The sequence below is a fragment of the Amblyomma americanum genome, chromosome 1, assembly GCF_052857255.1.
Source record: "Amblyomma americanum isolate KBUSLIRL-KWMA chromosome 1, ASM5285725v1, whole genome shotgun sequence".
NCBI classification, from domain to species: Eukaryota; Metazoa; Arthropoda; class Arachnida; order Ixodida; family Ixodidae; genus Amblyomma; species Amblyomma americanum.
In genome coordinates, this window is record NC_135497.1 from 255,081,910 (window position 1) to 255,107,849 (window position 25,940).

Here is a 25,940-nt window from a genome sequence, read left to right on the forward strand (position 1 = left end):
CTTTTTTACTCGCTGTTCATTTGGGTTCACTCACTCATTACAAATCACAACTCATGTCGGCATGGGATCGCATTGCGTAATATGAAATCGAGGCACGACAAGGGACCCCTGCCTCCCGCGCAGAGACACGGTGAAACTCTATCAAAGCTTCCGACACATTCCCACGTGGCTCTTTACCGCATCTGCGTAAATTAAAGGGGAAAAACGCCGTCTTCCTCCCTTCCACAGAATCTTCCTCGGTCACCCACAGACATCGCCACGGCGCCTCACCCTCAAGCATCTTTGGTCGCGGCAGTAATCTTTCTTTCTGTCTGCTATCAGAAAATGAGGAGGAAAAAAAGACTAAGTGCACGCCATCATCACGATAATGAAGATCATGATCTGAGCCTGAGCCTGGACTCACCACTCAGATCATGATCTGAATGTGAGCCTGAGTGAGTCCGTCAACCTATGGCAATGGCTCATATGTAGCTCTCCCCAATCTCATGGTGCTAGTGGTTTTTGTCTTTTTCTGTCAAAAGCAAAAAGTATTTTTGCTATATGTGTAACTTGATGGTCGTATAGTTCATATACTACCTTGATGTTGCGACCCATCAGGGGAGATCTGTTTTGCGTCTTTCAACGGCTGTAGCTATAACTCTATGATTTAGCGCTGTACTGTAGCACCGCTGCTAACGCTTCACTGTTTTACATGATTTGTTTTTGTTTGGATATTTTCACAAGTTCATATTTGTAAAAATATTTTTATATTGTTTGATTCGGTTGTACTGCTATTTGATTCATATCCAATTCGGTTTGGGAAAAGTACTTTTAGCACACCCCTAATTGTGTGCGTTTTTTTTTCATGTATTGCTTGAAATCACATTTATTGCTATTTTGTGCACACTACAGCCATAGGATACATGCTTCGCACCATTATATATATATTGCTTTAATAATATAAATACCACAGAACTTTTCAAACTATTTCAAACTAGTAAATGTAAACAAAGCAACTAGACAGTACTCATCTTTGTGCAAAAAAAAATGTCCTTGCGTGTGCGTATGTTGATGATTAGGTTAAAAAAATAAATCGAGGACCCATTTAAAATAGCGTCTGCATAATATAAGCAGAACAATTAGTTCGTGTACACGGATTAGAAAGTATGGTGAGTTTCTGTAAACTTCGTGTTCAGAAAGTCTTGCATTAATATATGTACTCTCTTAACTGAAACAAGTACACTTGTTTTTTTTTTCAGCGGGACTACTCTGTACATACCCCACGCAAGGCGATGGAGCATTGTTATGGTACGTATAGAGCTTAGGGTCATTGTAGGCTCTTTCAGACAAATGCAACAGGACCTTGCTATTTGCACAGTATTTTAGATGTTCATTGCAACAGAAGTGGCTAAAATGTCATTTTCAATAAGACTACTATAGTACTTCACAGTACTATTAGTAAACGGGAGACGAAATGAATATGAATGAGAAGCCTTCAGTTTGGTATTCTAATTTTCTTGGCAATTTCTGTCAATGTTTTTGAGTTTCCTGCTTTATCTGTTGTGTTCTGTGATGTACTTGGTCTTTTGTCATTTAGTTGAGGAGCATTTGTTTTATTAGTATTATTATTTTTTGTGAGTATAAACTTGCATTTTCGCTGTACAGTGGAACCCCGTTCATACGTTTTTCACCGGACCGCGAAAAAAAAACGTAACAGCCGGGAAAACGCAACAGTGAGGAAAGGTCCGAAAATTAATGAATGAAAACAGTGCAGCTTTGCCTTGAAACAATTTATTTCGACATCAAGTGAGCTTAGGTCTGGAAAAAATCGAGAATGGTCGATTGCCGTTTTTTCCGCTCGCTGGAAAACACCACGCGTTTCTCGATGGCCTGGAAAGCCGCATTGCTCTCAGCGTCGCTTTGAGTTGCGACGTACCTGCGGAGGAGGTCCAGAGCCGCGACGGCTTCTCCAAAGCTCGGGTCCGCCAATTCCCCGGAATCGTGCGGCTCGTGCTCCTCGTCGTCATCACAGTCTGAGGCTTCACTCGCTACCGAGTCTGCAACGATCTCGGCGATACTCTGACACTCGGACGTCACGACAGCAGCATCCACGGTGACGTAGTCGTCATACGTGACTCCCGTGGCACCCAGCGCATTCAAAGCTTCACTCAGCTCTTGATCATGAGGCTGCCTCCATCTCTTCAGCTTCCGTGGCAGTTTCCTCTCCGCCGTCCATGCGAAAGCCACACCGCACGAAGCAGTGCTGTGCAGTTGACGCGCTCACTACAGTCCACGCTGAAGCGACGTAGTGCATAGCGTCCAGTATTGAAACGATCGTAGGCTGCTGTCCGCGATCAATATGCGCCAGACAGTGCTTTACGATGGACTTCCTGTACGAGTGCTTTAAGTTCTTTATGACGCTGGCATCCAACGGCTGCTAGTGGCTTGTAGTGTTTGCAGGAAAAAAAACAAGCTTAACGTTCCGAAGAAACGACGGGTCTCTCGGGTGGGCAGCACAATTGTCCAGAAAAAGGACAACACTCCTGCACTGGGAGCCCATCTTGTTGTCGAAGTAACGAAGAAATTCTTCGAACAAAGGACCCGTCATCCATGCACGACTGTTGCTTCTATAGTGACATGGCAGCAGGCGAATGTTCTTTAAGCACCGTGGGTTTCGGTAGATTACCCATGGCTTCAGCTTGTCCGAGCCATCCATGTTGCAGCAAAGGAGCACCGTCAATCGTTCTTTGCTGCATTTGCCTCTGTGGCATGCTTCGCCCTTCAGGCTTAACGACTTGGATGGCTGCACCCGAAAGAAAAGACCCATTTCGTCGGCTTTGTAAATGTCACGAGGCTCATGCGCCTCAATTATGGCAGATAGTGTGGCCTTCCAATCGTCGACTGTTTCCAAGTTTACACTTGCTGCTTCCCCTGATACCGTCTTATACGCGATGCCGTGCCTCTTCCGGAAACGGTCGATCCAGCCATTTGACGCCGCAAAGTCACTGATGCCCAGTCGGTCGGCTATTTCCATCGCCTTCTCGCGCAAAATGCTGCCGTCGAAGTTAACACCGGCAGCGCGAGCTTGTTTAAACCAAGTAAGAAGCGACTCGTCGAGGTTTCCATACTTGGCGCCACGAGCCTGCTTAGCTTTCGGGCTGAAAAGCGCGGCATTCCCTTGGTATCTCGGCACACTTCGAGACGATGCTGTTAAGCGTCGAGGGTGGCAGACCAAGATCCTAGACGATGTCGACTCTTTTCCGCGCTGGCTGCCTGTCGACTGCGTTGAGATCATCCAGCTTTTCCTTGAGCTTGCGCGACGCCATCAAAGGACGACAAATCGCTCGTGGTGTTAGCGAGGCACGACGAGGCGTAGGCAGCGTAGGTGTTGACGGGAGGACACGGACGACTCGGATGGGTTGAACCGCACAAACAAGAAAGACTGGATTAGCGAGGCCTGACGAGGCGCAGGCAGCGTAGCTGTTGACGGAAGGACACGGACGACTGGGATGGGTTGAACTGCACACACAAGAAAGACTGGATTGCTGCGGGCCCGCTGGTTTTACTCGCTTCGGCTGACGAGGCAGTGGCCATCTAGTGGCAATCTCTCCAACTCGCGTGCGGCTTTTTATGGCCTCCGAGATTACCCACGCGCGTGCAAGAGGGTGATCTCGGAGGCCATGGTCTTGTAGCCAATTCCGTAGCCAAGCCTGGCCAAGACTCGTAAAAATGGCGGTTGGCGCGCGTTGCCCGGCCGGGTTCGGGGTGCCAGGTTGCGACGTATCATGCGGGAACGTTTTCACAGCTACAACATAACAGCGGGGTACCCAATACATTGGATCCTGTGGGAGCTATGCCGGGACCGGACGAAAACGACGTAACAGCCGAGAAAACGCAGCAGTAAGGAACGTAACAGCGGGGTTCTACTGTATTTCTCAGTGTCAGGATCTTCCTACTGAGCATCCTTAAGCTACTCCCAACACATTTGTGGCCATCTCCAGCGCTGCTATTAGTAAACATCTGCCTAGAAGATAGGTGCATCTATCGTGAAGACCATCGCCTTATATATAGCACTACATCACACATGCCCGACGTGTACAGTACTCACGGATTGAAATAGGACATTCGGAGCGCGTGGCCGTCGCTTCATGGAGCGCCGCCCGTAGACGCTCATGGAACCAAGGTGGTGCATTGTGGTATGGCGTGAGAGGGAGAACATCTACAAAGCAGAATTGTTCCTTCCAGTAGCCAATCAGCCGGCCTGTGGTTTACCACATGCCTGCGTGGCACTGCAAGGCTAGCGCTCCGAATGTCCTATTTCAATCCGTGAGTACTGTACATGTTGTTGTGTAAATAGAATACTTGTGTATTGTACCTTTCTCCCCTCTATCCTTTCTGCCTGTCCCCTCACCTCTTTTATTTCATTTCTCCAGTCTGCCTGCTATCCCTTAATTTCCGCTGCCCCAGCTCAGGTGCTTCCCATAGCGATGACAGATGCCGGGGCTAGAAAAATCTTTTCCTTCATTCTTATTGTCATTTTTAATAAACCACTAATACTACCGTATTTTCCGGTGTATAAGTCGCGATTTTTTTTCACAATTTTCGTCGCTGCGTCTTATACACCAGTGCGACCTATATATCGAATAAATGCGGGCCACAGCGGCCGCGCGAAAAGGTGCTTGCTTGCTGCTAAGGGTGTGCTGCGCGATATCACGGCACCCAGGCAGTCTAAATCCATAGCCTACGACTACCGCGTCCCTTATAGTCTATATGTCACTTTTGGACGTTAAATCCTGCAACTTGCAATTATTAAACTGCAAGAGATCGGTGGGCGCAGGGCATGTGCCAAGGCCAGGAAAATTACGAGGCACAACCGCGCGCCACCTTCTGCCGCGCACAGTAACTACATTTGGAAGAAACTCTCAAAGTAACATGAGACTGGCTTGCAAAAACGAAATGCAGCTTATACATTTCTATGATTTTAGTTCAGGAGTTAAATGTGTCGATCTTTTGGGAGCTTGTCAATAATGTCAATGGGAGCTTGTCAATAACAATTTTATTTTCAAGCCGCTTCTGTGCGCGTCACTTCCGGATTTCCGTCCGCCATCGCTGCAATGGGATCGTCTTTTCTTTTCGATTCTTTTCTCTGGTAGTTGCGGCGTGGTCTACGAGGTCTTGATTGAGGCGTGCTTCGCATCTGTCGTTTCGCTAGCCATGACACCTACTGTGAGGCGAAAAAGTTATGACGCAAAATTCAAGCTGCGTGCTGTTGAATTTGCTCAGGAGCACGGCAATCGGGCTGCAGGAAGACAGTTTGATGTCAGTGAAAAAATGATTAGGGACTGGCGTAAAGCCACCAGTGTGCTTCAAACAATGAGGTCAACAAAGAAGGCCAACCGCGGCAAGAAGGCACGCTGGCCTGAGCTCGAGGGTCGTCTACGTGCGTGGGTCCTCGAGCAACGAGCCGAAGGCAGGGGGCTGTCAACAGTGCAGCTCCGTCTGAAAGCGAAGACCCTTGCAACGGAGATGGACGTTGTTGGATTTAAGGGCGGTCCGTCATGGTGCTTCCGCTTCATGCGGCGTAACAAGTTGGTAATACGAGCTCGGACGACCAGGTGCCAGCAGCTCCCCAGTGACTTTCAAGAACAACTAGAGAATTTCAGTGCGTTTGTGAGTTAAGAAATTGTGAGCAGTGAAATCGACGCTAGCCACATTGTGAACATGGATGAAGTCCCGCTGACATTTGATATTCCCCTCGGGAGGAACGTCGCCGAGAAAGGAGAGAAAACTGTAACAGTGAGGACAACCGGTCACGAAAAGTCGCACTTTACCGTTGTTCTCGCCTGTTGCGCGGACGGTACGAAGTTGCCTCCGATGTTAATCTTCAAGCGGAAGACGCTTCCCAAGGACGCATTCCCTCCGGCTGTGGTGGTGCAGGCAAATGCAAAAGGATGGATGGACCAAGGCATGATGAGCGTGTGGCTCGACCGTTGTTTTTCGTGTCGACCTGATGGAATTTTCCACGCGAAAAAGGGTATGCTCGTGATCGACAGCATGCGGGCGCACATAACGGATTTCATTAAAAAAAAGATTAGTACTAAGAACTGCGTCCCAGTGGTCATCCCCGGCGGCATGACAAAGATGCTCCAGCCACTTGACATTTCTGTCAACCGCAGCTTTAAAGCAGTTCTGCGACGTTTGTGGGAGTCGTGGATGTCAGACGGGGACCACAGCTTCACAAAAACAGGTCGCATGAGACACGCGACGTTTGGAGAAGTCGCCAAATGGGTCTCTGACGCCTGGGACTCAGTTTCAGCAAAGACTGTTGTAGCTGGTTTCAAAAAGGCAAGATTGATTCCGTTCGCGAGTGGTGAAGATGGCGAAGTAGACACCAGCGAGTCGGAAGACGACAGTGATGCGCCTGCGGAACTGCCACCTGAAGTCGCCGAGTTATTTGTTAGCGACTCGGAGAAAGAAGGCTTCGATCGTTTTCTCTAAGCGCAGTTAAAAGTAAGTGTGTTGGTCGAGCGAGTGGATAACTGCATCCGTCATACCCTTATCTTGTGCGTCCGGCGCTCATCGTCTTCGGCGGCTCAAATGAGTGCACGCTATTTTCAAAGTACTTACATTATGAGGGTTTTATTCAGGCGCTAGCTACGATGCGTATAAAGAGCGGTTCGCGCAGTTAGGAGTCAGCAACTACCGCCCGGCCTCTGGTATGCCCAGCAGCGAGCGCATGCATAGTGACACCAGTGACCGTGACTTCAGTGTTTGGCCATACAGTGCTGTTGTTACGTCGTGTCACGGGGTACACCAGTTAATTGCGCGAACTGCTCTTTATACGCATCGTAGCAAGCGCCGGACAAAATCCTCGTACTGTACTTTGAAAATAGCGTGCACTCTTTTGAGCCGACGACGACGAGCGCCGGACACACAAGATAAGGGTATGACGGATGCAGTTTTCCACTCGTGCATTTTATTTACTTTTGACTGCGCCTTTACATACCATCCGTATGCATTGAAATAAACATTTTTGAAAAGTACTGTCTAGTTTTTAGATCGTATATCAGCTGCCACAATTTTGTCCGCGATTTGCGTGGTCCGCGGAACGAATTTTCTACCGAGTGAACAGGTGCGTCTTATACAACGATGCGACTTATATACGGTTTTTCTTGGATAAACAGCCGTTTGGACGGGGGTGCGACTTATACAAAGGTGCGACTTATACACCGGAAAATACGGTACTACTACTGCTTATATAGCACCGAAATGAGTAGTAGCAGCACTAGATTACCTTTTGTGATTTAACTATCGCAGAGTTGACCACATCAATGAGAAAATCACTTTCTTTTTATTGTGAAGTGTGGCATGGGCACCAGTAGATAATGCACTGCCTTTTTTTGGATTAGTAGTTTTTTCTGGTACCTTTATTGCTTGTTTCATTTATTCATGTACATAGTGTTGCAGTGCCTTCAGAGAATGAAAGTCATTAAACAATAAGGCTTCCAGAGTGCTCAACAATCTTTACTGCTGAATGTTATGACGTCGGTATCGCCATAGAAAAAATTACAAATGGTAAAATCAAGAACAGCATTGTTTACAATGATTCTCTTAGCCTACTCACAGCACTTCACCCTAGAAATGCAGTCACACTGTTACTTGGCGATACTATACGCAGCATTACAAGAGTCTCATCACAAGGACATAACAAAATTCTGCTGTGTCCGAGTAATGTCGGAATTAATGGCAGCAGGAGAGCGGACTTGTGCGCTGTGAAAGCTTGCAACAAGGAAATAGAGTTATCATGTCCTGCAGAGATTGCATGAGACTGTAGAGACTGTAGTAAGCTGTGCCTAGCGAAGCCCATCTGGGGAGAGGAAATTATGTCGAAATCAAGAACATTTCATCAATATGACTTTGTGTAATCTTTGGATCAGCTGCTCGTACACACAATTTTATTCTCGCAAAACAAGAGAAGCCTTATGTTAATTATGTGGAGCTGGGGTCACCATAAACCAGAATTTTATTTTTTTGCACAAAACTGGATAGACTAAGGAAAAACCATTTCTCACGATTTCATGATTAACGTAACCTGTTGCACTGTAGATTATTCCTGGGAGAAAATGCATGTACTCGTTAATGTCACCTGTATTTGAAAAATGTGTTAGCTCTTTCCCGCGTTGCAGACACATTAACCTTTCGTTTGGTGCATGATGGCCTTAGTTCCTTATGCACCATAAAGCACAACGCATTTAGACAGTCATTTCTTTGGTAAGACCTGACCTTTTGCCCAGCGCTTTGAAATTGGACCTTGCACCAGGGTTCAAAAGGAGAGGATTTAAGCAAGAACAAAAGCTATGGATGTAGTGTCTCGTAGTGGCACTGTCATGGTTGCTTCGTATTGAATCCTGGTGCCTTCTATTGACAAGTAAAAGCTGGCCTAGCTGTCACTGGCAATTAGCATTTCACATAGGACAGTCAATCCTCAATATTTCTTCAGTTTTCTGTTTGAAGTACATGGTGCCTAAACTTCCTCGATTGTAATTTATAAGCGCAGTTTGTTATGTTAGTCCTTTGCAAAGGAGTGTCAGCAGCTCTCTCTTACTGAGTTGTCTTTCACAGGGTTAGGAGCAGGGCCAGCCCATGCTGATCCCCAGTCCAGTGTGAAACCCCCACCGGGCAGCATACTGACACCTAGTGGCCACCGTTGCTACTTGCTTAACACACTAGTGCCCTTTCACTCAGACGAGACTCATGAACTCTGGCCCTTGTTAGATTTGAAACAGGTGTTTGTACGTACGGTGACCAAGTTTATCTGCTCGTTTCTCAACACTTGGCAGTTGTGCACCATATATTTTGGCATCACCAGTGATGGTCTCGTGCGTGGGGTGGAACTGACCCACAAGGACCGTGATAATGTGCGCTTGAGCATTGATGCTGCAGTGCGCGTACTGCGACCTTGTTTGTTACCACAGAGTTTGGATGTAAAGTTTGTGCCTATGCTGCGCACTGCACAAGACGTGTATGAGGCTGCCTCCTTCTTTGTTTTAGAGATATCAGTGCATGGCGTACCCCGCACAATGTACACCATTAAGAGCATTTGCTACTTGCGTGAGCGCGACCAGTCTTACGAGGCCACTTCAGAGGATGTGCGTGCCTGGATTGCCAAGCTGCAGGAAACCTACTGCTTGCCGGCTCAGGAGCCTTTGCTAACCTACCAGCGCACTTGAGATTTGGCCCCATATTGATGTGCCTTAATTACAGGGGAAAAAATTGAGGCATACCACCTGGTGATAGGTTTCATTCTTCTGATGAATGTGCTGTGCTGCAACTACGGTTTCCTGGTCACTTCACTGGTTAGTACTTTCATTCACATTTATTTTTTTGCTGTTGTTTCTAACTGGAAGATGAAATATTCCAAGTGAAAAATGAGGTGAACAAAAAATGTGTTTATTGGGTAGAAATGTTTGGGAGTTTCTCCTTGATATTTATCTTTTTTCTGTTTTTGCAAGCAAACCCTATTACCCATGGGTGTGAATGGTGTTGATTTTTCCCCTAACACAAATCTCCACCCAAGGGTTTAGGAAAATTATTTCTAAAAAATTGTTTGGCATTTCCTCTGCATGTTTACTTTGCATACATTATGCATTCGAAATATGCCAAGTTTCCTGAAAAAAGTAGGAGAGAAATAGTCCTTCAGAAAGTCCTGAGTGTGATAGAGCTTCAGACAAAGGTTTTCTTGGCAGCCAAAAAAAGCAGGCTGCCTTAATTTTGACTCTAGTAGTATTTCTTTTGGAATTGCATTCAGTTATGTGTTGTTTGTAGTTGGTACAGCACAACTTGCCATGGTTAGACCTTTTGTACTACAGTGCTCATTTGGTCATGCTTGGCTGGTATAGCCTGCATATGCTTGTTCTTTTGGGTGTCGTTTCATTTGGTAAAGGTACGCTTCTTTATTTTTATGAAGACCTAGTCATTTGCTAGTCTGTAAATCTCTCATGGTGCATTGTGTGAGCCTGTAACTGTTTGTGGGTGTTTAAAAGGGGTGGAGATTAGAATTTTTGTTGTGTGTTTTTGTTTTGGAATGATGCATCGGACATCATTAAACATGGTCACCTCATGGAATTTGTTTCTGTTCAGTAAATAATTTATATTTGAATTTCTTCCCCCGTGTAGTTTCAATTCAGTTTCAACAGATGGATGGCAGTTGTGGCGTCACAACTATGTGTGCTGTAGCATGGGACAAAGAAAAACTGCAGTATAATAGCTGTTTGTTCAGTCACGGCCATTCTGGCTTTTGGAACAGATTAGTGTGAGAGTTGAAGTGAATCAAAACAACAAAGCAGCAATTATATTGGAGTTTTGGTTTGCCCTGTGATGTCATATCTACTTGCAGTGTCACTACCATTTTTTGTCTAATGAAATTGAAACTGCATGGGAGAAGAAATTCAATTATAAATTATGTATGAAGTGTTGGCAAATTCCACATTGTGGTTCATGTTTACTAATGTCCTGTGCATCACTTCAAAGTGAGAGCATACTATGAAAAATTTGGTGTCTCCACCTCTTTAAGGTAACCAAGCTTGCTTTCACTGCCAGGGTTACAGGTAATAGTATTTAGTGTCAGCTGATTGCTACATACTTACCTATGAACCGGTGATCAGTGTCTTCACAGAGCTGAAACCACGTTATATCGTCACCTGACAAAGTGTGATATTTAAATTGTGATATTGGCAACATAGCAGTGCAATTAGTGACATTTGTGATATCTGCAACACAGCAGTGCAATTTTTATTTTATCTGACCGTGTGTGTAACCATCCACCATGTTCTGAATCCTGTAATTGCCCAAGTTTGCAAGCAGGAACGTTTCATGTTATTCTCACTACTGTGTGTCATGTGTTCCTTCAGAAGCATTGGTGCAGTAGTTCACTTCTGGACCACACATATGTTTGTTGGAAATACATTGGAATCTCAATAAAATGAACTTCACGAGGTTGCAAAAAATATTCTTATCAGACCTGCTTGCGGCCAACGGAAATTATTTACTGCCGTGCCACTGCTCACTTGTGACATTGGCAATCTGTAGGTTGTGCGCCTTTGCTCGCTGATCGCAGTGGGTACCACTGGACTAGTGATTATAGTGTTGGCGATGTGCCGGCAGTGTTAGTGCTCGAGGGTGTGATAGCGGCTCAGATATTCGTGTCGTCAGTAGTGGTGCAGGAGTGCTCTGAACATCCGAAATTCTGCTCATCATACAAAATGCACTCCTGCTAGGGAATTTTACACATTTCTGTCAGATGTGATCATATCATCGGGATTCTACTGTATTATGCTACTGTTTCAGTTACATTTGTTTTCTCTAGATTTTGCCAGATACAGCATTCCAAAGGAAAAGCTGGCTTCTATTGTGAACCTATAAGCAGATTTTATGTGTAACTGTTTGAAGAGCTGCTGAGGCGCACTGGGCAAGTTGATTTTAAGCCAACATTTAAAAAGTGAATAAGCCTACTTGAGTCATCCGTTAGCTACATCTCGTCAATTTCATTTTCTCAAAATGCTCCAGATTTTTTAAACCTTGGCTCATCATCTTTTTGTAGTGCAGTTAATATTTTAATATAAATTTTTTATTAGCTGTTGTTTGCAATAGATTGATTTTTTGGCTGTTTGGGGTTCCAAATGAACAGAAAGTTATGCTGCCGTTTTTTTATGCCTCACCTGACCTGAAGTTCAGCGCGCTCCACAGCCATCTTTCGGTTGATGAAACCAAAACAGCGTCAAGAAGAAATTCAATTATAAATTATTTAGCAGCTCCAGGAGAACACCGCGAGGGCGCCATGTATACCACTGTCTGATGCATCGTTTGAAAGAAAACACGCAAACAAAAGTTTGGTGTCTGTAGTCCTTTTTAAGAATGCCCACAGTGATGGTGGAAATGATGAAAAGAATTCAGGAGAATAATAATGTGTTCAGTGTTCTGTTTTTATATACAGCTGTATATATGCAGATCTCTGTGAAGGACACTGCAGCGTAGGAAAACCAGACGGACATTATTGCTTGGTATCCACAATTATATTTTAGCAGGCCGACTCAGCCAGGTGTAAACCAGACTGCGCAGAATACTGCACGTAAGCTGGCGTGAGTCTTGTTTTTCTTCGGCCGGACCATCGTAGCACGTGGTAGGCCGCTATAACATCATTGACTTCCACTTAGACTTATAGTTTAGAAGAACTTCTATGGTTCATTTTAATCCAGAAGGGAAAACAGTAGCGCCTAAAAGACACACACACAGTAGAAGAATGACGTAGGGCAAGCGCTAACTTCATCTGACTTTATTCCTTGAAAAGCGAGCAAATATACAGAAAAGCTAGACATTCGCAAACAGAAATCTCACGTGCGATCAACAAAACCGTTCAAGCTATGAAATCTCAGCTTTAACAAGGTTCACTGATGAATCACTGGCACATCCTTTTCCTCTTTTTCTGATGTGGTACGCCTCTAAAACCTCTCGTGCCTTACTATCACCGCTCCTGCCCAGAATCTTTATCTCATCAAATCGTGGTTCACACTTTTTGAATTGTTTGCAATTTTCCCCCGTATAATGTTCAGCCGCTTGGTGACACACCTTGCACTCTGCGCAGTGTTTGGGTAGATGTGCTCTCGCTCAAAGAAGTAGGAGGGGCACATCTACCCAAACACTGGTTCTAGAGGCTACTGGTCCCAGTAGCTAATGGTTCCACGCAGCAGCTAATGGTCACATACAAAATGCCAACCGATACCTACGGTCGCACCGGGAACTCCGGGTCAGGGCGCTTGGCTACTGATCCGGAGTTCCCGCGTTCGAACCCGACCGCGGCGGCTGCGTTTTTATAGAGGCTAAGGCGCCCGTGTGCTGCGCGATATCAGTGCACATTAAAGATCCCCAGGTGGCCGAAATTATTCCGGAGCCCTCCACTATGGCACCTCTTTCTTCTTTCACTCCTTTATCACTTCCCTTACGGCGCGGTTCAGGTGTCCATGATATATGAGACAGATACTGCGCCATTTCCTTTCCCCAAAAACCAATTATTATTATTATACCTACGGTCGCCGCAGCCCGCACACCCGCACGTGCCTATGGATGGATGGATACGGCTGAACCCTTTAAATCGAGCAGTGGCTCAAGCCACCTAGCCATGACTTATGAAATTTTACTCTTGTCTTGATTTTAGCCACCAATCAGATAACCTTTGCTTGGTTACTTCTACCCGCTTAAAATCTACTTTCCCTTCACTGTCCTTAAATCCCAATGCCTTGGATAAACCAGCCCCGCTGCTTTTCATTGTAGGGTGAAGCCCTTTACAGAAAAGTATCAAGTGTTCAGCCGTTCCCTCCTCCTATCCGCACGCAACGCACTACGTGTCCATCTCGTGGTACCTGACTCTATATGTCTTAGTCCGCAAAACTCCCGTCCTGGCCTCAAACAACAAAGAGCTTCCCCTACAATTATCATAGATATTTTCTTTGGCAATTTCCTGCTTAAAGATCCTGTATGTTCCCAGTGCCAGTTTCGTCAGCATGCCTGTTTTCCACAAAGCTCTCTCTGTTTCTTTAACCTTTTTCTTAACCGATAATTGCTGATTTGCCCTTCTACTGCTGTCCAGATATTTCCTTGTCAATTTTCTAGTTCGCTTTCTCCTCGTGTCAACATTCCTTATATACAGGTATCTGAAAACTTTCCTAGCCCACTGCTTTTCCTCCATTTTTCTTAATCGTTCCTCTAATGCTATCTTACTGCTAGCCTCTCTGCTCTCGAACGATGCCCATCCCATATCACCCTGTACCCCCTGATTTGGTGTATTGCCATGTGCTCCCAAAACTAGCTTCCCTACGCCACGTTGTTTAACTTCTAACCTTGCTTGAACATCTGGTCTCATGCACAGGACCGCATTACCGAAAGTCAGGCTTGGAACCATCACCCCTTTCCGGATCCCTCTTACCACTTCATACCTATTGTAATTCCACAGTGCCCTATTTTTCATAGCAGCTGCATTCCTACTAGCTTCATTCATTACATATTTTTCATGCTCTGTCAGATACTCAGCACCGTTATTTATCCACACCCCAAGTTACTTGTACTCATCCACAACTAGCGTGAACTCCTGTATTCTATGCTCGCCGACCTCATCATTAAATATCATGGCTGCACATTTTTCCTTACTAAACTTGAAACCTAATCTATCTCCCACTCTACCACATGTCTATCAACTTCTTTAAATCTTCCTTGTTGCCAGCCATTAGCATCGGCTCTAGGGCTGGCTACTCCAGAGCTGGCAGCGCCGCCTCGCGGAAGAATTCGGCAGAGGGGCGTTGCCTTCAGACGGTGCTTCAGCAGCCTTTGAGCGGGCACAGAAAAATAGAGCAGGCTATGCCAGAAGGCTACCGGGACCAGCAGACCCCATCACAAAACCAGAAGGCATTCCTTCTCGGACCAGTAGATACAAGCAAAAACCAGTTGGTGCCCTACAGGGACCATTTCAACCAGCGGCAAACCAGAAGGTTACCTTCAGGGACCCGATAAAACCATTAGAAACAAGCAGAGTCCCATTAACAAATTTTCACATGTGCTTAGAATGCAGCGCGGTGTCAGGTACGCGTGTTACAGGGTCTCATAAAGCTGCACATTGCCCTTTTTGTGCAAAATCAGCCCCTTTTCAACGTAGTGTGTAACCGTGGCGACATTGTAGTTTCCGCCCTGCATATATGTCGCCGCATTGCTTAGCTCTCTGCATTTCGTTTATTACACAGGTTTCGCGTACAGTGTCGCCGCCACGCGGCAGCCCCCTGAACTGCCAGAGAGAGAATACCGGCGGATTGATTGATTGATTGATTGAAAACTTCGTTTCCACCATTATAGGAGGCTCCCCTACTCAGGTACGCAGGCCCGAGCAGGGGGCCGGGATTCCCAAATAAAAGCGCTCGAGAATACATTGATTTTTTTTGAAGCGATGTTTATTGCCTCAGGGCATAAAAACAATGAAGTGAGAGATGAGTGGGATGGTTAAATAAGTGAAAAAAGGCGGGCTGATTTGATGAAATCAAGAAGTGAACGGTGATATGCACCTTGTTTCCAATATAGGAATCCGGATGGTCCGTTGAGAGTCCCACTGCCGCCAGGTGCCGAATTCTCGTCAGCTTCAGAGCCGGGCAGTCCCACAACAGGTGGTGGATATCCGCCTCACGGTCTCTGTTCTTGCAGACTGGACACCGGGGTCGGGGATATAGATCTTTGAAATGCGGCCACTTGCGTGTCACAGCTGGAGTTAGGGCAACCCCGACCCGTATCCTCCGAAGCGCAACCTCCTCTGCACGGGTAAGACCACGGGGGAGGGTTACCGCACACAGAGGGATTAGAGCACGTGTGTGGCGCCGGAGGTGTTCCTTGTTGAAAGGAGGGTGGTGTCATCTAGAGTGAGGACTCGAGGCAAAGACGAGGTTGGGGACGAAAGGCGGGTCGCACAATCTGCGCGGCTTTGTGCGCTCAGGTCACGCGGGACCTACTCAATACGGATTTGCTGCGGGATGCGTGCCGCTAGACGATGGATGTCTTGTCAGATTTCTGGGGTGCGACTGACTCGTCGCAGTAGGCGTGTGACGTGAAGGGCGTCGGTGCGAATGACAATGCGGGCCGTGGGTAGCAGGGGAACGGCGGCCACAGAGCAAAGTGCCTCGAACCGCAAGCATCTCACAGAAGGAGGTTCTAAGAGGCGAAACCTTGACGTTTTGTTCAGAGCAGGCTTGCAAGGACAGTAAACTGCCGTTGTTGTTTCGCAGGCCTGGATGCTTGCATCAACGTACATACAACTATGGAGCCATGCGGCAGATTGGCGTCTTGCTCTGTAATTCGGCCGCGAAACGACGATGCCGCGCGGGTAAATGATGGCCGACGTAAATCGCTTAGCTGCACAAAACGCCAGGGAAGAACTGGCGGGGGCGGTTGCAGAATGGAGTGCAATGAAGCATATGCCCTGAGTGCACACGTTGTGTGTGTAAGGCTTGTCTTTAGGCGGCGAGCATCGCGTCGTTGCTGCACCAGCTCATCTAGTGTATTCAGCTGCTCATGTTCTTGGAGCGCCACGACCGGGGTAATGCGGGGAAGGCAAGTGATGACCCTCGTTGCCTCTCGATTAACAGCTTCTAGACGATCCCATTGAGCCCTCGTCAAGTGCTGGAATTGGGCTTGGTAAACGAGTTGCGGTTGCACAACCGCCCGCACCAACTGTCGTGCAACATGAGCGGGCTCCGCCTGTTTTAGGAGCAATGCGTCTAATCAGACGCAACGCCTGAATTGCTTGCTTTTTAGCCCGAGAAAGCCAAGCAGTACCTGTTCCTGACTATTGTCAAGCCCAAGGTTTTTACGGTCGAACTTTCTTGAATTGGAGTTCCGGATAGATGGAGACGAATTGGTGTTGCAGCCAGTTTACGGCACCCCCAGAGGTTGGCGACTGACACGAACGTGGTTTTGCTCACTGAAAGCTGCAGACCAATTGAAGAAGCAAATGTCGACGTAATATCTCTGGCTGATTGTAGGCCTGCTGCTTGAGTCAGGTCGTTGTGAGTGCTCCACACCGTTATGTCGTCAGCATACAATAAGAACTTAATCTCAGAGACATCATGTAAGCGCCAAGCAAGGGGGATAAAATCAATATTAAATAATGTTGGCGATAACACCGATCCCTTGGGAACGCCGCGAAGAGGCACAAATGATCCGACGGCCTCACCACCGAGGCGTATGGCAAAGTGTCGGCCTTCAAGGAAGGAGTTAATAAAAGTGCGCACTCTAACGGGGAAATGCAGCATGTCAAGCGATTCCAGGATGGCAGCAGGGTGGCAGATTCCGTATGTCACATAATCTTAAAAATGTGGCAAAAAGGTATGGCGTAGGGTGGTTTTTTCAGCACCCAAGAAACTTAAAAGGGTTTGTGCTGTTTTGGAAAGAAAGGCTGAACAACGAAAAGAATCTGAAACAACTTGTGGGGTTAAGCACGAAACAATGTATGTGCCATGCGCAGAAGAGGTGTACAAAATCCCAATGTCATGCGGACAAATGTATATCGGGCAGACGGGGCGTTGCATCAATACACGTTTGAAAGAGCATGCAAATAATCTGGAAGCTAACAAATCTAATCATCTAGTTGACCATGTTCGAGACTGCCAATTTTGTTTTCCTTCATTGCCTTACTGTCATATCCTCTACAAACACCTGTCCCGATTAACACGAGAGGTTATGGAAGCATATCACATGAAGAAAAAAACAAGGTTATGTGTCAGTAAGCCATCTATTTCATTATATGACAGTGAGGTTGCATACCTCGATGCCACGTAGAAACTTGGGTTTTGTCTATGTACTAGCTGATAAGTTGGCCACTTTGTCTATAAAATGTACTGCTTTCCTTAAATAAATTTCAGTTGTGAGTCAGCGCTTGTCCTGTATTTTTGTTCCACTGTCCGCGTCGTTGCGCTGTTTTCCACCAATATGTACCACCAACTCGCCCGTTTGGCTATTGTGCTGAACTTTATTTCTTCTACTTCGGGCTCTATTATCTGTCCTAACCTGCATCTGGATAACACTGCCGTACTAGCATCGATGATAGCTCTTTGTGTGTGCAAAGCCCGTGTTGCGTCGTGGTATGCGAGGCAAGGCCTATGTCCACCGGATCTTCAAGTGATGTGTGGTTTCCTGCAGCCATCCAAGGGCCATTCACGCCGCATGTGCAAAATATCATCAGAATGGTGGCATCAAAGTAGATTCTTCAAAGACCGCCTTCGTGTTGCCTGTGAGCGGAGCGGAGACCGTCAAGGCCACCTGCGTTTTTTCCGGGACTGGTGTGCAACTGTGGACCAGTATACGGAGTTCCTGTGGGCCAAGGTGCGACCACAACTACCAAAAAGGAAGAAGACACCGCAGCAACCAGGAAAAGTCATCATTCTGGGTGAAACACCTATTCCACAGCAGTACGAGAGCCTGCTACAAATGGGACCAAAGTTCTGCATGAAGCCGCATCTGCGAAAAGAGGATAAGGTGACTATCGCCCGGTCGATTTCGCATCTCGCACAGGACGTTTACCAACCGAGATGCGTTGAGGAGTGTACCGCGGTTTTGTCAAGAACACAGACTGACAAATATAGGGAGGGATACGGTTCTCTAGTCAATTTCCTGCATTCAAATTATTTGAGGCTACTGACAGCTGATAAGGAAGGATGTTTTGTGGTCCTTCCGAAAACAATGTTTTCTTTGAAAGCGATGGAGGCTGTGCAGAAAAACTTCGTCCCGGTTTCGACAAAACCAGGAAAAGTAAAAGCCAGAGCTCTGCGCTTGCTGGGGGGTATGAACCTGGACCGGCTTAAAGCAAGTGTCAATAAGGTTAAAGGACTTAGTTTAAAGATTTTTTCTCAGCGAAGTAGCACAAAGATGGCATGCCATTTCGGGCTATTGTAACTGGAGCACTTGGCAATATGAAATTTCAGGGTATCTACAGAAATTCTTGGCTACTTTGGCTATTAAGGACCCTTTCAGAGTTCGCAACTCTAAAAGTGTGGTAAATTTTCTGCGACATGAAAATCCAGGCTCATGTACAGTGTTCAGTATTGACGTGGTCGATCTGTTCTATTCCCTCCCGCACAATGAATTGAACGCGGTTTCAAAACGTGTAACAATTGACAATGATGAAGAACAGTTTATTAGAGGGTGTGGCATTTCTGTGCCTAGCTTTCTTGAGCTGCTGTCTTTTTATTTAAAGTCAATGTTCGTTGAATGGGACAGTAAACTGTATACCCAAAAAGCGGGTGTTTGCATTGGATCTAGGGTGGCACCAGTGATTAGCGATATATTTTTGTCTTTTGTTGATCGTGGTATCCAGGAAAATCTGTCGGGAATGGCGTCACGCATCTTTCGTTACGTCGATGACTTCTTGATTTTTGTAGAAAAAACTAACTTTTCAAGGCGCATGACTGATGTACTAAAAGTATTTAAAGAAAATGCTTTAGGTCTAGAGTTCACCACTGAGGTCACGGTCGGTAGTAAGCTACAATTTTTAGATCTGAGTTTGAAGGTTTCGACGGGGCACGTCTGTTGGGAATATCGACCAAGGATGGGAAAACCGCTGTTAAATTATAAATCGCATCATTCCAAAACAGTAAAAACAGGAATTGTGGTCTCATCTCTTTTGTCCTCATCAAAATCTTGTATCCATATGGCAACCAACAGCTTCAACGAACAAATTAAAAGGTTGAAGGAAGCTGGATACCCGGATGGTGTTATGTTATTGGGCTGTAACAAGGTAGCCAAAAAGCTTAGGAATCCATCTTTGGTCCCTAGTCCGGGAAAAGAGAAGGAAAGGAAAAAGTTTGCCATTCTCCCATACGTACACCGTATGTCACATAATCTTAAAAATGTGGCAAAAAGGTATGGCGTAGGGGTGGTTTTTTCAGCACCCAAGAAACTTAAAAGGGTTTGTGCTGTTTTGGAAAGAAAGGCTGAACAACGAAAAGAATCTGAAACAACTTGTGGGGTTAAGCACGAAACAATGTATGTGCCATGCGCAGAAGAGGTGTACAAAATCCCAATGTCATGTGGACAAATATATATCGGGCAGACGGGGCGTTGCATCAATACACGTTTGAAAGAGCATGCAAATAATCTGGAAGCTAACAAATCTAATCATCTAGTTGACCATGTTCGAGACTGCCAATTTTGTTTTCCTTCATTGCCTTACTGTGATATCCTCTACAAACACCCGTCCCGATTAACACGAGAGATTATGGAAGCATATCACATGAAGAAAAAAACAAGGTTATGTGTCAGTAAGCCATCTATTTCATTATATGACAGTGAGGTTGCATACCTCGATGCCACGTAGAAACTTGGGTTTTGTCTATGTACTAGCTGATAAGTTGGCCACTTTGTCTATAAAATGTACTGCTTTCCTTAAATAAATTTCAGTTGTGAGTCAGCGCTTGTCCTGTATTTTTCTTCCACTCTGTCCGCGTCGTTGCGCTGTTTTCCACCAATATGTACCACCAACTCGCCCGTTTGGCTATTGTGATATCGTACGCCTTTTCAACGTCCATGGCTGTACAGTACGTACATTGTGGTTGCGAGTTGAGGCCAGAACTGCTGACGCCAAGACAGCCAGTCCATCGTACCTATGGACGTACGAAAGCCAATTTGGGCGGGATGGTAGAAACCACGGTGCTCAAGCCACCACGACAGTCGTGTGGCAAGCATTTTTTCGGTAAACTTGCATAATGTTGGCGTAAGCGATACAGGCCGGAAATTTCCGAGGTCTGTCGGCGGCTTCCCCGGCTTTGGTATGGGGATCACAATAGCCGATTTCCAGGTTTCTGGTACGACACCTTCTATCCATACCTTGTTAATGGTGGCGAGGAGTTGAGGCAGTACAGCGGAACTTAAGTTCTTGTTAACCTCGTACGGAATGGAGCCAGGACCGGGCGCAGTCTTCCGACGGGCCTCGCCTATTGCTGCAAGCAACTCGAGCATTGAAAATGGGCTTGCAATTCCCTCGGCGTCGGCTGTAGATGGGAGCTTATCGACATACGCTGGAATGGCAGCCAAGGGGGCTCCTAGACCCTTGGAGGCAACACATCATACTTGGGGGAAAAACTTCCGCGCTGCCTCTCTGGCGAAATCATTGAGCTAAGTTAGCTGTGAAGCATGCTGTGGTCGCTGCGTCAGGACGACGGGAACCATGTTCCATTCCACGAAACGTTCGCCAGAGAGCAGCATTCGATGACTGTCGAGAACTGCTCACACCACGCATGCCACTCCCGTCGCGAAAGATCGCGTTCATATCTGCGTGCCTCGGCAGTAAGGTAATTCAGCCTTGTCTGTGCTTGCGCAGAAGTCGCGTCTCGGGAAGCTGCCATCTCCGCTTGTCGACGAGCAGCCCACAGGTTAAGCAGACCCACATCCGGCACCGGTCGATTCACGTCCGTCCAGGTGACAGCAGTAGCCTTATTCAGCACAGTTCGTATGCAGTCCACAAGTAGTGTAGATGATTGCAGAGGGAGATAGATGGAGGTGCGAAGCGTGTCCCAATTGACCACAGAACACCTACAGCGTAATCGACGGGCCCTTGATGGATGGAGACCGATGATGATAGGATGGTGGTCACTACCCCAGCAGTCTGGCTCCAGGTGCCACGATGGAGTCCCGGGTCCTGACCACCACGTAAGGTCCGGAGCATATGTTGGACTGCGAGCATGGCGCACAGTCCGCGTTGCTGAATCTGGATGGTTGAGTAAAACAAACAGCTCATCCGCGAATGCGTCCCGCACACGCCTACCACGGGGGCTTGAAGTGGGGTACCCCCTGTCCGGATGAGGGGCGTTAAAGTCACCACCGACTAAAACAGGCCACCCTGGGTGCTGTCGTCGTAGAGTTAATAACCACCCCAGATTAATGCGGGAGGGAGCTCCACTGGCGGGTCTTGCATAGTATGACACGACCACAACAGTTGCCTTGCGAAGCTTCACAGCCACTGCGACTACCTCTTGATATGAGGTGCACCAGTTTTCTAGAGAGAGGCGAACTTGAGGAAAACGAGCATCAACGTACACCGCCGCCTTTCCCGGAGGGGCGGCAGTGTGCACACGACGCCGTTCATTGAAGGAGACGTATCCATTAAAGCCCGGAATGGATGGCAAGGCATTGGTCTCCTGCAGTAGCAGGGCCAACACCTGGAGCTTGTTCATGCGAAGTCGAGATTTAAGCTCTCCCAGCTTTGTGGAGAGGCCTCTGCAGTTCCTTTGGAGCACACCACAACAACGTGTACTCGCCATTTTTCGATTAGGCTTCCAAGCGTTGTAATAGAACTGATGTCAGGTTAGAGCTGCCGCGGTGGCTGAGTGGTCATGGCGCTCGGCTGCTGGCCCGAAAGACGCGGGTTCGATCCCGGCCGCGGCTGTCGAATTTCGATGGAGGCGAAATTCTAGAGGCCCGTGTACTGTGCGATGTCAATGCACGTTAAAGAACCCCAGGTGGTCGAAATTTCCGGAGCCCTTCACTACGGCGTCTCTCATGGCCTGAGTCGCTTTGGGACGTTAAACCCCCATAAACCAAACCAAAACCAAACCTGATGTCAGGTTAGATAACTGGTTTACCATAAATCGGAGGAGATATGTTAGGTTATCCTGCAGTGCTGCAGAAGACCTCGTAGAGTCTGCGAAAAACGCATGAGGGCTGGACGTAGGCGAAGGCGCTGCAGCATTGATTGGAGTGGAGTGGGATTCCGCTGGTTGTCTACGGCGAGCAAGCAGTTCACGGCGTTGCCGTAGCTTAGAGACCTCGGCTAAAAGGCGTGCAATTTGGTCGTCAACTGCTGCCATGTCCTCACGCAGAGGTTTCAGTATGCTGTGCTTTTGTGTAGCTTGAAGGCGACGGCGATCCTTGCTCACTTTATCACTGTACGACTCTTGCGCAGGGGCTGCAGGTGGATTGGGCTCAGAAAGCTCCGGCCAGTCGTCTTCATCCCACTGGAGAGCCGCAAACCTGTTGGATGTCTGTATCGGGGCTCTGTTTTCATTCGGAGGCACTTGCTTACGGATCCCACGCCGAACCTTCTCAGTTGCTTTCTGTTTTGTTGGGCAAGTTGGAGAGGTGGTCTCGTGGTCGTCAGTCTTGCAAAGTCCGCACCTGTAAGACGGTGTGCCTTATGGCCGAGCTTCATCTTGTGTTGCAAAAGGGCATGATCGGCGCATGTGGTCAGGTCTGAAACAACTATAGCAATAGACAGCACTCGGTTTGTAAGGGTGAGGCCGCAGAATACAGCCATAGTAGTAAAGTCGTTCTGGGAGAGTTGGTGTGCCCTGTAGTGTGACGATGCACGGGCGCCCCTTTCCCATATACCGCGCTTGGATGACACGGTGGGTTGGACAGTACAGCTCACGCTGGAGGGTCGTCTGGTCTTCGGCAACGTCGAAGTTGTAAGCAGCACAGCGTTGTAGGTCCGAACCTTCTACTAGGTACACCTGGACCGGCACCGAGATCTCGCTTGTAATCGATATGCACTTGAGCGTTTGCAGACGCACTACAGCAGCCAAAGTCGGGAGCCACACAGCGATGGTATTAGATTTCATTCTAGACGTGAAGCCACGAAAACATTTGGTCCCAAGACACTTGTCCAGGTTCGCCTTAAGAATCCTGTTCGGAATGTCTGTCAGGCTTTTGGCTGCCAGAGCTTTAATGGCCACTTTATACGATACCGATCCCGATGTCAGTACAGCCACCTGGTTTGCATACGCTGGGCAGGAACGCTTGCCTTGTGAACTGCAGTTGGCAGGAGACGAATTCTGTGCAGTGCTCCCTGATGGGCGCTTTTGAGAGGTGCGGGAAGCCGGTGGCACGGATGGAGGTTCTGAAGACAGGTCCATTGGAGAGCTCTCCTCACGCCGTACGGTTGAAGCCCCATCCAGCAGTGGAGGCTGGGCAGCCATTGCCGAGTTCCGCCCAGAGGGCAGATCGCTCACCGCTCACGGGATGAGGTGCATTTGGAGAAGGCGAGATGTGCGCTGCCGCTGATGGACCGGGAACAGGGACCGACGCCGGCGAAGCCACTTCTGCCAGCGCGTCACCGGTGGCTCTAGGCCTAGCCTCGCAGCCCAGTCCAGCTGCTGGGATGACTGAAGGACATTTGCTTACTGTCACCCAGTCAGACGGCGCATGAGCCTCGGGAGCTTCCTCAGATGGCGCGAAGTCAGTTCTCTTGATATAAGGAACGTATTTATGCGGATGGCGAGATTTTTCACGGGACCTATGTGCAGCACCTTAGCAGGGACACTTCGTCTTCCAGAATACATTGATTCTTCGCGGCCTCAGCCGCCAGGCGGATGGCTTCTTTTTGTTCTTCAGGGTTTGCGCTTTGAAGGCGCCCGGCTTGCGGCCGATGTCTCCCGCCTAACTTCTATTACAATAGAAGGTTTTGTTGTGGGAAAAGCGGCGCTCTACCCGTGAGGCTTTAGAAGCGGTTGCCGCGGCGCGGCGCTGGCGCAAGCCTGGGCACCCTACTCCTGGAGCAGAAACAGCGCGTCGTCGGTACGCGCGCTGCGCGGCTACGAGGGGCTGACAGGACAGCCGCGCTGTTTTTTATGGCGTTACCATATAAGTATCTCATTTTTTTAATGCATCACCCCTTGGCTGCCAATGAAGATGCAAAACAACGAATGAATATTTATTTTTAACCTTTCAAAGGGAAAGCAATGGCTGTGTTTCAGAGACGGCGCCAACGGGAGGCAAGGGATGGCGTCGCTACCTCGAAAATTTGCCCGGCGCTCCTTTCTGTAAATTGATTTTGTTCGCCCACAAGCACCTAAGCGGCTTAATCTTTGCGTTGCGTTATATTCAACCAATATATCGCTGTCTCAATGCCGCATTTCTTTTTATTTCGTCTTGAAGAGGAACAATGCCCAAAAATTACTTCCCCCTTCGACGTACGCCACCCCCGTAGGATATCCTGCGCAGCCCTTGGAATGGAAACCATAACCTACAACTTTTGCCTGGAAGTTTGTTCTATTTGAAAAAAAGCCACTGCCAATCTTGGTTTTTCCGGTGTTTTGTTTCATTATTTTTTTTTCAAGAAGGTCAGGTGGAATATCTTCTAGACGAAATAGGATAGCGCTTGAACGATGAGCCGCAAGTGTCTTTTACTTTTTCGCTCACTGGTTGAGGTTCAGGACACAAGACACGGGATCCCTTATTTAGAACTAGCAAGAAGACTCGAAAAGTTCGAGGACATCGGCTTCGCAATCTATGCGGACGACATCACGACGTGGGCCAACCACGGAACGCTAGGACAAAAAAGTTTACAAGAAGCGGCGACGTGTGTGCAAGAGTATGTGAAAGAAAGAGGACTGGCGTGCTCCACTGAAAAGTTGGAGATCCTCAGAATCCAGAGAGGGAAGAAAAACCCGGAGAAGGTAGAAATCCTGCCCGAAGGAAGCCACACTCCGGAGAGGGAACAGGTCAGAATCCTCAGAATGTGGATCAAAACAAACAGGAGATGCGGATTCGCAATCAACCGGCTTAAGCTGACTGCGACGCAAGTGGCAAGAATGATAACCAGAGTATCGCAGAGAAGACGTGGAATAAAAGAAAGTGACACTCTGAAACTCGTAAGAAGATTGGTCATACGTAGGGTGACGTAGTCCCTCCCATACTTCCAAACAACCTAAGGAGAAAGGGACCCAATCAACGCAATCATTCGGAAGGCGTATACAACGGCCCTTCATCTGCCGATGCGTACAGCAAACGAGAAGTTACTAGCACTCTGCATTCACAATACATTTGAAGAGCTGGGAGAGGCACAGCTAGAGACGCAGAAGGAAAGGCTGGTGCAAACAAGAAACGGCAGAAGAATCCTAGAAAAGCTGGGATACAGCTTAGAAAAAATATTAGAAAAGGAAGCAGACATCCCCGACAACATCAGAACCGCAATCAATGTCTGCTCGCTACTCAAAAACATGGACCCAAACCTCCACCCGGCTAGGAGAAAGGCGAGAGCAAAATACATAAAAGAGAAACTGGCAGTCAAAGAAAATACAGTATATGTGGACGCGTCCAAATAGAGGAAGAGACGTGAGAATGGCAGCGGTAGCACTCAACTGGAAGGACGCAGAATTTGCTAGCGCATCCATTAAAAACGGTACGGTTGATGAGGGCGAGGAACTCGCAGTTGCTCTAGCGATCGCCGAAGGCAACCTGGTCGGAAAATTTTTAACCACTCTAACGGACTCGAACGAGGCGTGCAGGAACTATGTGAAAGGAAGGATAGGTAAATTTGCTAAACAGGTCTTAGCACAAGTGGCTCCAAAAAAGGACCAGGCAAGGCATGTTATTTTCTGGGTATCTGTACATGCGTAAGTATGGGGAAACCTCAGGGCCGATGAGACCGCTCGAGCTTACACGAA

General features: G+C 47.5%; 1 protein-coding gene across 3 annotated transcripts in view; it reads left to right on the forward strand.

Annotated features, from left to right (window-relative positions):
- LOC144114953 (uncharacterized) overlaps window positions 1-20,026 on the forward strand; it is an 81,378-nt gene extending 61,352 nt beyond the window's left edge. The window contains exons 7-9 of one of the 3 annotated variants that reach the window (XM_077649016.1): window positions 1,239-1,287; window positions 9,244-9,335; window positions 17,704-20,026. In XM_077649016.1, the coding sequence (XP_077505142.1) occupies window positions 1,239-1,287; window positions 9,244-9,335; window positions 17,704-18,456 (894 nt within the window). In that variant the 3' untranslated portion in view covers window positions 18,457-20,026. Of the gene's footprint in view, window positions 1-1,238; window positions 1,288-8,601; window positions 12,513-17,703 lie in introns of those variants that run through there. The other 2 variants (XM_077649019.1, XM_077649017.1) reach the window with 2 other exon arrangements.
- Window positions 20,027-25,940: the final 5,914 nt, after the last annotated feature.